Source organism: Ranitomeya variabilis, chromosome 2 (genome assembly GCF_051348905.1).
Source record: "Ranitomeya variabilis isolate aRanVar5 chromosome 2, aRanVar5.hap1, whole genome shotgun sequence".
In the NCBI taxonomy this organism is placed as follows: domain Eukaryota; kingdom Metazoa; phylum Chordata; class Amphibia; order Anura; family Dendrobatidae; genus Ranitomeya; species Ranitomeya variabilis.
Genome location: NC_135233.1, coordinates 452,318,213 through 452,331,033, shown reverse-complemented (window position 1 = coordinate 452,331,033; position 12,821 = coordinate 452,318,213). Strand labels below are relative to the sequence as shown.

The 12,821-nt window shown below is 43.5% G+C and overlaps 1 protein-coding gene across 6 annotated transcripts in view; it reads left to right on the top strand.

The window, feature by feature from the left end:
* The window catches only part of RIPOR1 (RHO family interacting cell polarization regulator 1), a 101,375-nt gene that overhangs the window by 32,362 nt on the left and 56,192 nt on the right, over nucleotides 1-12,821 (top strand). For all 6 annotated transcript variants that reach the window (XM_077287281.1, XM_077287283.1, XM_077287280.1 and 3 more), the window contains exon 2: nucleotides 7,202-7,322. In XM_077287281.1, the coding sequence (XP_077143396.1) occupies nucleotides 7,228-7,322 (95 nt within the window). In that variant the 5' untranslated portion in view covers nucleotides 7,202-7,227. The remainder of the gene's footprint in view (nucleotides 1-7,201; nucleotides 7,323-12,821) is intronic.

Here is a 12,821-nt window from a genome sequence, read left to right as displayed (position 1 = left end):
ATTAGTTTCCACCAGAATATTGTAGAATGTAGATTGTTGTCTTTTTGTTTTGTTAGATATAAATATGTATTTTTTTTTTGCAAACTGTGACCATTTAGGCTGGGATCAGATGTAGCAGTAGTGTGCCGCAGTTTTTTTCCCCTTTAATTGCTGCGGTTTTGCCATTGGATAATTGGCGCAATTGTACACTTATTGTAAATAAATATTTTGCCTATAGATGCCACACAGCCAAAAACTGCAACTCAAAACCCGGTAACGTGCACAGCTATGGCGCCCGCTAGTTGGCCAATACCGCTCCCGTGTAAACCTCGTCTCAATGGATGATACATGGTTGGGTCTAAAATTAAAGGGATTGCTCATTGAATTGTTATTGGCCGCAGACGATGAGGTTTTGCTACGTAGGGTAAAATTGCATTTAGGCGCAGTTTTCCATCTTTCCTCTGATGGTAATTTCCGTCATATCCTTAGGCTGTATTTACCTGTCATAGGGGATTTTTTTGTTTTACTTTATCTTTCTTATTCTTTTGTCATGGTTTTCATAATTTTAGCAATACTGCAATGTTTTTTTTTGTCATTTTTCTAGTTTTACGGTCAATGTACAGACTGGAGTGTCCATCCTGTCTGCGGGTCTTCTGGCCTGGACTCCAGCGATGAGAGAGCGTGCTGGGATAAGGTATTATCTGAGCATGCTCGGGTGCTAGCCGAGTGCTTTCGGCGTGCTTGAATAATATGTTCGAGTCCCCGCGGCTGCATGTCTCATGGCTGTTCGACAGCCACAACACATGCACGGATTTCCTGTTTGTTATACAATCTCTGCATGTGTTGCATCTGTCTAATAACTGCTAGACATGGAGCCGCGGGGACTGGAACATATTTTTCAAGCAAGCAGAAGACAGCGCCAGAGCATGCTCAGATAACACCTTATCCTAGCACGTTCGCTCAGCACTACTGGACTCATGTGAGGCTGTTGAGTTCGGGTCAGGAGATCTGTGTGTGGTCTAAAAATGGCGGTCCGCACACAGGCACCGTAACACCTAGAACGAAAAGTGCTGCATGATAAAATGACTGATGGGCTAAAAGACCCCCACTATGGTCAATGGGGGTCCGTCTGGCACCTTTTCTGTTGTGCGACAGATCTGTTTCCAAATGGGACAGGACTCGGCTGAGCGTGTGTAAACCTGCCCAGCATTGGCACATGGATGACATGTATCCATAATGATTTAGGCAATGATCATATGAATGTTCTGTAGGAACAGACAAACGGGATATGTGTTTATTGTTACGGGGTCCCTCTGGGTTCAGTTTCTTTTTGGGGGGGAATGGAAAAATATTTTGCCTGCATGCCTTTAACGATAGATAACAATAAACGGCGTGGCCCCTCTTCTTCTTCCGTTTTGTATAACTGATTCAACGGATCGCTCATCCGTTTGTCTGTTCCTAAAACGGACATGTGAACAGAACCTTAGGAGTTTGCAAAAAATAAAAACACTGGAGCCGCGGATTGTGCTTTCTACAAGACGTAATGAGACCTGTGCTGTACACGGAGTCACATTTCCTCTACTTTCTCAATGTAACAGTATCCAGAATCTCTCGGAAACTTCCCACGTGAATTGTAAACTCCGACCTTCCTTGAGCCCAGAGCCGACTCCTTGTGAGGTTCTTCTGGAATTTTTTTATGTCGACCCTTTTAGAAACCCGTTCCACATTTTTCTCTATTTTGGCCCCCCTGACCTCACTGAATCAATTAGTATTTTTTCTATCTTTTACTTTTTTTTGTACAAGTGTTTTGTAGACACTTTGTAGTCCCCTTGTGGATGGTTCATAGGCGCCGTGTGTAATTTATAGTTTTACTGATTAATCTGAAGCATGGAGAATAGAAATAAGATGCTGGTTCGTATTTTCTCATAACTATTGAATCGGCTTTTTTTTTGTTAAACGCCCCATGTGTGTCTGGTCTGAAGTTTTGCTGCTATAGGCGGTGCACCCAATTTCTAAAGCGATTTTCTCATCTTATATCCACATGATAATTCATAAATGTCTGATGTAAGCCCCCACCTGCCTCAAGAATTGGGGTCTTTTATGCCCTTCCCTCGATCGTCCTCACTGGAGAGTTGGTATTCTTTGATAACTTTTTAATAAACGTTTCAAAAATAGCCGCGAAAGCTTCTGCCCCATTGTCTAATGTTCTATATGAATAGTTCACGGTTCTAAACATGCTGGATGATTAAATGGGACAACAACTCTTTTTTTTTTTTGCAGTATTGTAAATGCTGATAATTAGCTGTCACGAGATAATAGTGTAATACTCAGGCTTCAGGACAGATAAGAGTAAAGCCATCTGTTACTAGTTGTACAGAACATCACGTTAGCAGATGTGAGTCCTCTAATCCGCTTACATGAAGTTCATTTCACTAAAACACCGGAGAGCTGCCATTGCTTAGAACATACAGTATAAACCTTACCTACTAGATACCCCCCCGCTGCAGGGCAGACCACTTACTTATGGAATTTAAAACCACCTGCTTTTATAGGAGAGACCATATATAAATTCACTTGCTGTATTCTGTATATAATTTTTTTTAGCTACTTGTCCTTGTGTTCCTGCGAATCCGAAAGTAAATATACTTTGAAGAGATGGCTCCCCCTCCTTGACTGGCTCTTCCCTGCGCTGCTGCAAGTGAATGAGACCAACTCTTTTCTGCACTGCTGCAAGTGAATGAGACCGGCTCTTCCCTGCACTGCTGCAAGTGAATGAGACTTCCTCTTCCCTGCACTGCTGCAAGTGAATGAGACCGGCTGTTTCCTGCGCTGCTGCAAGTGAATTAGACTTCCTCTTCCCTGCGCTGCTGCAAGTGAATGAGACCGGGTCTTCCCTGCGCTGCTGCAAGTGAATGAGACCGGCTCTTCCCTGCACTGCTGCAAGTGAATGAGACCGGCTCTTCCCTGCGCTGCTGCAAGTGAATGAGACCGGCTCTTCCCTGCGCTGCTGCAAGTGAATGAGACCGGCTCTTCCCTGCGCTGCTGCAAGTGAATGAGACCGGCTCTTCCCTGCGCTGCTGCAAGTGAATGAGACCGGCTCTTCCCTGCGCTGCTGCAAGTGAATGAGACCGGCTCTTCCCTGCACTGCTGCAAGTGAATGAGACTTCCTCTTCCCTGTGAATGACCTGTGTCTCCCTATGTACATGTGAGGGAAAAACCTGTCAATCACTTCCAGCAGCACTGGGAAGAGCCGGTCAAGGCGGGAGCCGGACTAGTCTGCTCTCCAGCTATGGTCCCCAGTCTTCAAAGTATATTTTCTCTGAAACGCCAGAGCATTTCAGAAGTGAAGAAGGGAAAAAAGGGGACTGTTACTCACTTCTGGTGAACTGATAAAAAAATGGTCCAGGATACACAAGAACTGTAAATATTGCTGTTGTATTTGTGACCCATTTGAAGGTTAACACTACTTCTTCAGGATAAAACCACATGTAGACATATTAATAAGCAAACAACTTTAAAGGAGTGGTGTTCGAATAATGGCGCCAAAGAGGCACATGGATATGGCAAAGATCACCTCTTATCGTGATAAAATAAAATTCTAGTTGTTGTGAATGGCATGTCTCTCCCTATGTACATGTGAGGGAAAGACCTGTCAATCAATTGCAGCAGTGCTGGAAGAGTCAGCCTAGACACGGATATCAAACTCTTAAACACACAAAGGGCCAAAATTAAAAGCTTGGACAAAGTTGTGGGCCAACCTTGGTATTTATTCAAATTTTTTTTTTTTTAAAGTCTACTATTGAAGGTTTTTTTTCATTATCATCAAATATAACGATGAACATTTTCATATGGAAACCAACTTAATTGGGTATGACCAGGGGTGGATTAAGGGTAGCCAATGCCCCGAGCTGTCCAGACACTGTGGGCCCCCCGGTCATGTGACGGAGTCATGCGACGGGGTCATCATATACCTGAACCAGATTATTCCAGAAAAATAGTTGCTGTGTGAAACTATAACCTGTCAAACATCCATTGATCTAGTCAATTTACCCTTCAGTTCAGTATATAGTATACAGTGTATAGTGTCAGTGTATAGGTAACACTGACTCACCAGTGACGTCTCTAGGTGAAGTCTTTCATCCAGCACAGACCGCCATCACTTCATCCAGCCAGGACTCGTCTCTGCAGGAAATAACACACTTATCTCGACCTCCGCTTGTAGAACACATTACTTAATTTTTCCCAACTTCTACATTACACCACATGAAGAAAAAGTAACAGGACCGCCCCCCCATTTAAAACAGTGTCCTCAAAAAATAAAATAAATACATCACTGCAGTAATAATATCCCTTAATTAGCCCCTATGGTAATAATAATATCCCCCATCCTGGCCCCGTGTATCTCATTCCTGGCTCCAGCCATATGTTCTCCCATCGTGCCCCATCAGTCTCCATCGTATCCATCCTGCCCCATGATCCTGCACGATCTGTCTCCAATCCTGCCCCATGTCTTTCATTCTGCCCCATGTCTCTAATCATGCCCCGTATCTACATTCTGCCCATGTCTCCAGTCCTGCCCCCAGGGTGTCCGGCACCTCTGCCCCCAGGGTGTCCGGCACCTCTGCCCCCAGGGTGTCCGGCACCTCTGCCCCCAGGGTGTCCGGCACCTCTGCCCCCAGGGTGTCCGGCACCTCTGCCCCCAGACAGTGTCCAGCATTCTGACCGGGGCCCCCCGGATTGCCGTTCGCAAAAAAAAAACCGAGTTCTCCTCACCTGACCTGCGCTCCAGCGGCGACGCTCCCTCCAGTAGCGTGCACTCGCAGGCGACTGACAGACGTCAGACGCCGGCGACGTGTGCGCTGCGCCTGCGGCCGACTTCAGCTGCCAGCCTCCAATTGGCGCGCACCCGCACGTCAATAGGTGAAACTGCCGCAGCGCCGGTAGGGGCCCGGTGAGCAGATGAGACGGGGCCAGATGCGGGCCCCCTCTCTGCCCACCGGGCCCATACGCCAGTCAGGGCAGTAATGCCCTGATGGCGGCGGGCAATCTGAGCGGTAGCCCAGGGCCCCCCACACCACTGGGCCCTGGGCTACCGCCCAGATTGACCCTATTATAATCCGCCCCTGGGTATGACTCCCCCACAGTGAATTCACCCACAGTACCCTCCACACACGGTATGATGATCCTATTGTACCCCCCCACACACACCTGGCACAGTCTGGTGATCCAACATTGTATGATGCCCTCCATACAGTATAATGGGCCCCACAAAAGTATGATGGTCCTTACAAAATAATGGCCCCCACATAGTCTTCTATACAGTATAATGGGCCCCACATAGTCCTCCCTATAAAATAATGGCCTCACATAGTCTTCCATACAGTATAATGGGCACCACATAGTGCTCCATACAGTATAATAGGCCCCATATAGTGCTCCATACAGTATAATGGGCACCACATAGTCTCTTCCAAAAAGTATAATGGGTCCCACATAGTGCTCCATACAATATATACTCCTCCCTCCCATCTCGGCAGCAAGCAATCTGAATCTTCTCATTGCTTGGCACAGCGGGCACAAACTAGTGACGTCCTTGCGCCCACTGTGCTGAGACACCAGATGCTGGGGAAGAAGCGGACAGACCCCTCTTCCACCATTGCTTTCAACTGGATAGTTGAGATTGCAATGCCTTGGGAGGTGGACCAAATATAGTCCCATCCCCCCTATGGGCCAGAGTTTGACATGTATGTTCTAGAACATGTCATGGATGTAAGAAGGCAGCCTTACTTATTCATGAGGTTGATATTCCCCCAATCTTAGAAACTGATAGTATTCCACATTTTCTACAAAAAGGGTCGGTGACACTAATCTTCAGGGGATTGCCGTCTGACGCATTAACATTTAAAGGGGTCCTACTACAGTTCCCTGAACAACAAGTGACTGGTGCCAGTGTACAAGGAAAATAAATGACCTTACAGAAGACTTGTCACTTGCCATAAATATGTAATAATTTTACTTGGTATGGATGCTGCTTTTCTCCCATATGTATCTTGGTTTTTTTTTGCTGTTCCTGCGTCACTCCCTTCCTGAGATTTAATCTCCTCCTCTTTGTATTTAAAACTAGTCTTGTTAGCCAAATGGGCGTTATCCTCAACTGTTCTCGTGGGTGTCTTCTTTATGACCACACCTCTTTGGCTAACCAGACCACATTTATATACAAGGATTAGGGAAAGCCTGGGGAGGTGCGGCACTGCTGCATTGAGAAGAGGGATTTAGGGTCTCCTTTCTTGAGTTCGGAGAACCTTTTTAAGGTGGACATTTCTCTTCCCATTACATACTATGTACGATACTGCGCATGTTGAATCATAGGTGGAATTACCACTGTATAATTATTGCAGGTATATATTTGAAATCTTGATTATAATGTTTAATTGCAGGGTAATTGACTCAACATATAAAGGCTGCAACTCGATACATTAATGTCCTAGCATAAGCGAGACATTCCACTGAGAGGCCGGGAAATATATATGTAAATTAGTCATGATGGATATTTGAATACACAAATGCATGTGATGTTCTTGGCCTCAGTAAATGTTGTACGAAGTGGGTCAGCTTTAATAAACTACATAAAGGCACACCATCCCTTTAAAGGTTATTATTGCCTTTTAACATGGGAATAAAATATTTTTACACGTGGTAATTATCAACTTTAATTAACAAAAATGTACTGAGTTTTAGGCTGCAGTTATAATTTATTTAATCATTTTTAGACCCCCTTTAAGGCAGTTTGCAGCCTGATCCTAGTTTCAGATTTTTTTTTTCATGGGAGTGTCTTTCCCTGTAATATAGGCTGGATGTGAGATCTGTGTGTATCCCGGGTGCAGCTATTGTCATTAGCTCGTATATCATCACTTTCTATCCTTCAATTATTTTCTCTTTATGTGAATTCCTCCTTTTTTTAGTCTGTTTTCTCTGCCCTCCATGAGACTGCACATACTCTCTCCCCTTCCCACATTGTGGAAATCTGTGTACATGACACTTAAGAACAAATGATCAGGCATATCGAATCCTGCATGTCCAATCCTTCTTTCCATTAATCAGGGGAGACTTGAAACACCCGGATACCAATGCTGGTCTTCTTGACACTTGATATCTGTAATCCATAATTAAGTTACTGGAAAGAAAAAAGTTATTTTTCTTGTTTGTTTTTTTTTTCTTTCAGGGAGCACATACAAGGCTTACTCCACCATGTCGCTCTCCGTGCAATCCTCGAGGGTCACCTCCACGTCAATCACTAGAAGTCAATCGTTTGCAGGAGTTAACTCGAATTACGACAAGACCAGGTTTGTTAATTTTTGCGGTGTTTTATTATTCTCAATAATCTACGATTGAGTTAAAGGGGAATGTGAGATAATTGCCCAACAGCATGAATGGTTATAAAAGAATGGAAAAATACACGGCTTACTGTATGCCACTACTGGGCAACTTGGTGAAAATTCCCAGACGGCCCCTACACGCTATAAGGGCGTGTGCACATGGGTCGCTGCAAATCTATATGACGTTGTTAATCTTTGCACCCATCATTAAGGTTTCCCTCAGTTTCTTAGGTGTATCGCAACCCCCCATGTAAGTGATTGGTTTTCTCTCCATAATTGGGCCTAAACTTTTATGTGCAGCTACAAGGCTTTTTCTGGACTGTCTCCAGTTGACAGTCCAGATTTGCATTAAACTAGTGACAACATGAGAAGATGGCAAAGAGCCAAAACATAAAAACAATTTACAATGCTGCCAGCCGTTAGTCTTCATCATGTTCTATTTATTTTTACTTAAAGGAGTATTCCCATCTCCAAGATCCTATCCCAATGTGTAATAATAATAATAATATTAGCAAATACCTCCAATTAGAAATGTTGTATAGTTATTCTGATTTGCTATGACTCTTTCCTCTTGTGCAGGCATTGCAGGACCTTAGGTATCCATGGTTATGACCATTAGCAGCTAACTGTCACTTTATCAGTGGACGGAACCATGGATACCTAAGGTCCTGCTATGCTTGCACATGAGAAAAGAGACATAGCAAATCAGAAAAACTATACCACAATTCTAATTGGAGGCATTGGCTAATAATATATTGTTACACCTACTACAGAATGGGATAGGATCTTGGAGATGGGACTACCCCTTTAAACTCGACCATCTGCCATTAAGTTGTAATTTTTTTTTTTTAAAGGGGCTGTAAAAGTCGCTGTTCTCCTGAATCCAGCGTTTTTTATTTTGTTCTTGCACCTCTCTGTTCCTGACATATGACCTCCTGTCTTCCCTGTGTATAAATCTAATAAGTCTAATAAGACAAGGGGGTGTGGTCCTCACAATTACTTGAGTGCCACGCCCCATCGGCTAATAAGACTAGATTTACATACCGGGTGCAAGAAAAGCGCGGTAACCAATAAAAGCCAATGTCAGAATCGTGCTGATAACATGGAGGTAGAAATGTGGATCATTTGGGTATGTGCACACAAGGTGGTGTGTTTTTTTTTTTTGTTTTTTTTTCTTTTTAAGGCTATGTGCACACGTTGCAGATTTTGCTGCGGACCCACAACTGTTTTCCATGCGGTGTACAGTACCATGTAAACCTATGGAAAACCAAATCCGCTGTGCACATGCTGCGGAAAACCGGTGCGTAAAAATCCGCACACTATTCCGCAACATGTGCACATAGCCTAAAGCAAGCGAATCTGCCGAGAATTGCAGAAGGAAGATGTTTCAGGAGACACCAGATCTTTTTTTTTTTCTTAAGTCTCTTTTTTTAACTTTTTTTTATTTACTTGTTTCTTGCCCTCCTTTTTGATCACTGCTGTTTTTGTTTTTTTTTCCACATCAATTTTAAGGTTTTAAGGCTTTTTTTTTAACTCTATTGAACAATGGTGGTTTTTGAAGCAGAGTTGCTGCCATAACTCTCCAGGTGTCTTCTGAGCTTTCCCATTGATTTGTATTGTAAAGTACAGAGCGTCTTCAGAGAATCAGTCACCTTAAGAACAGTTATTTCTTGTAATCACTTGACGACTTTGGTAACTTGAAATAGTTAAAAGATGCTCAAAAGACTGAACATAAGAACAGCGAGTCGATTTTTAGATAGAAATCTTTGTTCGTTCTTTTATGCGTTTGGTGAGCGCTTATTCAGGCGGTTTACTGAGCTGAATCCTCCTGAAAAAGGTAACGTTTGCCCATCACATCACTTTCATGCTGCCTAGCCAGTGATGTCTTTGGCCTCTGATATTTATGGTTGGTATAGCCCTGATTTTTCTTTTAAGCCCGAGTTTACATCAATGTATCTCCAATTTTCAGCCAGAAAAAAAAAACCCAGAACATATTCATCCATATTCTATCTGTGCAACAAATGGATGAAAAACACCTAAAAAGGAAAAATTCAAGAAAACACACCAAAAACAGGCAGAGATGCTTACCTGTCTAAATGGGCCTCAATACAAATGCACAAGCAGGGTGCAGCGGACCCAAATAAAATAGCAAATGCACAGGTGCAATACCTAATGAAACAGCCAGCCTTCAATCAGGGATTGGCCGTGTGGCACACCGATGCACTAAGATACATAATCTGTATGTGGCGTGTTCACACAGGGAATGCAAAGCATCTGGTTCTCAGCCTATTAATGACGCCCTATGGCGGGCTGCCCAGTGCTAACTATAATGCATCCTGTGTGAACAGAGGCCACAGTGTACAGAACCATTTGGGCCCAACTGCACCCTGCAAAAAATACAACGTGCAAAACAAAACATATACCGTAAATATATGTAAGGTATTAGTTGATATTCTGGCCATAATATGTAAGCTGGCAACCCACGTCAAGGGTCCTTACTTTTTGCCAGTCCTACTCTAACATGAAAAACACCAAAAAAGGAAAAATTCAAGAAAACACACCAAAAACAGGCAGAGATGCTTACCTGTCTAAATGGGCCTCAATACAAATGCACAAGCAGGGTGCAGCAGACCCAAATAAAATAGCAAATGCACAGGTGCAATAGCTAATGAAACAGCCAGCCTTCAATCAGGGATTGGCCGTGTGGTACACCAATGTAACAAATGGATGGCACATGGATGAGAATACAGATGAAAATTTTTGCTGTTTACATCCATGTGGCATCTGTTTTTATACATCACTGTTTTCAAGACCAAATACAGTCCCCTGGGTTATTGCCAAATACCCATAAAAATCAGATGGAATATGGATGATCCATGTTGGATTTGACTTTTTTTTTTTTTGAGGGGGGGGGCGAAGAGACAAGTCACATCCAAATTATGGAACAGAATAGTGCGTGCTACAATTTTTTTATTTTTTTCCCCTCGGACATTTCGAACACTTCTATTTAATGGCACACGTTCGTATCGAACACGTCTGTCTGAACGAGCCCCAAGGAAGTCACACACACGTTATTTTGGATCTGTGTGCGCGAAGGACTGAATGCAGACTAGTCAAAAGCAAAATTCAGATGAAATAGTTACATAGTTACATAGTTATTAAGGTTGAAGGAAGACTTTAAGTCCATCTAGTTCAACCCATAGCCTAACCTAACATGCCCTAACATGTTGATCCAGGGGAAGGCAAAAAAAAACCCATGTGGCAAAGAGTAAGCTCCACCATGGGGAAAAAAATTCCTTCCCGACCCCACATACGGCAATCAGAATAGTTCCCTGGATCAACGCCTTATCAAGGAATCTAGTGTATATACCCTGTAACATTATACTTTTCCAGAAAGGCATCCAGTCCCCTCTTAAATTTAAGTAATGAGTCACTCATTACAACATCATACGGCAGAGAGTTCCATAGTCTCACTGCTCTTACAGTAAAGAATCCGCGTCTGTTATTATGCTTAAACCTTTTTTCCTCCAGACGTAGAGGATGCCCCCTTGTCCCTGTCACCGGTCTATGATTAAAAAGATCATCAGAAAGGTCTTTGTACTGTCCCCTCATATATTTATACATTAACATAAGATCACCCCTTAGCCTTCGTTTTTCCAAACTAAATAGCCCCAAGTGTAATAATCTATCTTGGTATTGCAGACCCCCCAGTCCTCTAATAACCTTGGTTGCTCTTCTCTGCACCCGCTCCAGTTCAGCTATGTCTTTCTTATATACCGGAGACCAGAAGTGTGCACAGTATTCTAAGTGTGGTCGAACTAGTGACTTGTATAGAGGTAAAATTATGTTCTCCTCATGAGCATCTATGCCTCTTTTAATGCATCCCATTATTTTATTTGCCTTAGTAGCAGCTGCCTGACACTGGCCACTGAATATGAGTTTGTCATCCACCCATACACCCAGGTCTTTTTCATTGACGGTTTTGCCCAGAATTTTAGAATTAAGCACATAGTTATACATCTTATTACTTCTACCCAAGTGCATGACCTTACATTTATCCCCATTAAAGCTCATTTGCCATTTATCAGCCCAAGCTTCTAGTTTACACAAATCATCATGTAATATAAAATTGTCCTCCCCTGTATTGATTACCCTGCAGAGTTTAGTGTCCTCTGCAAATATTGAAATTCTACTCTGAATGCCCCCTACAAGGTCATTAATAAATATGTTAAAAAGAAGAGGGCCCAATACTGACCCCTGTGGTACCCCACTACTAACCGCTACCCAGTCCGAGTGTGCTCCATTAATAACCACCCTTTGTTTCCTATCCCTGAGCCAGCTCTCAACCGACTTGCACATATTTTCCCCTATCCCCATTATTCTCATTTTATGTAACAACCTTTTGTGTGGCACCGTATCAAAAGCTTTTGAAAAGTCCATATACACTACATCCACTGGGTTCCCTTGGTCCAGTCCGGAACTTACCTCTTCATAGAAGCTGATCAAATTAGTCTGACATGAACGGTCCCTAGTAAACCCGTGCTGATACTGGGTCATGAGGTTATTCCTCTTCAGATACTCCAGTATAGCATCCCTTAGAATGCCTCCAGGATTTTACCCACAGTAGAGGTTAAACTTACTGGCCTATAATTTCCGAGTTGAGTTTTTGTCCCCTTTTTGAATATTGGCACCACATTTGCTATACACCAGTCCTGTGGTACAGACCCTGTTATTATGGACTCTTTAAAGATTAAAAATAATGGTCTATCAATGACTGTACTTAATTCCTGCAGTACTCGGGGGTGTATCCCATCCGGGCCCGGAGATTTGTCAATTTTTGTGATTTTTAGACGCCGCCGTACTTCCTGCTGGGTTAAGCAGGTAACATTTAATTGGGAATTTTTATCACTAGTCATATTGGCTGCCATGGGATTTTCTTTTGTAAATACTGATGAAAAAAAGTCATTTAGCATATTGGCTTTTTCCTCATCCTCCTCCACCATTTCACCCAGACTATTTTTAAAGGGCCACTGTCACCCCTCCAGCCGTTATAAACTAAAAGAGCCACCTTGTGCAGCAGTAATGCTGCAGTCTAACAAGGTGGCTCTTTTAATTTTTGATTCATTTATTACCTCAATAAAGCGTTTTAAAAATTGGCCACACATACCAGATATTGTACCTGGAGGCGGTCCGAATCGTCCTCTATGAATCTCCCAACTGCCGTCACTCTTCTCTTCAGGGGGCGATGGTCGCCGCCCCCTTCGCGCTGTTGCTTCTTAAATCCGGCGCCTGCGCTGTGCGTGCCTGCCTGGGGCAGGCGCAGTCTTCATTGTCAGTCACAGCTCAGATGCCGGGTGCCTGACTGCGCCTGTGCGGGCAGTGCGGCCACCCTGTTACTGAATCCCCGCCCCGCACTGTGTTATTCATTATGCACAGTGCGGGGCTGGGGTTCCTGGGCATGCGCAC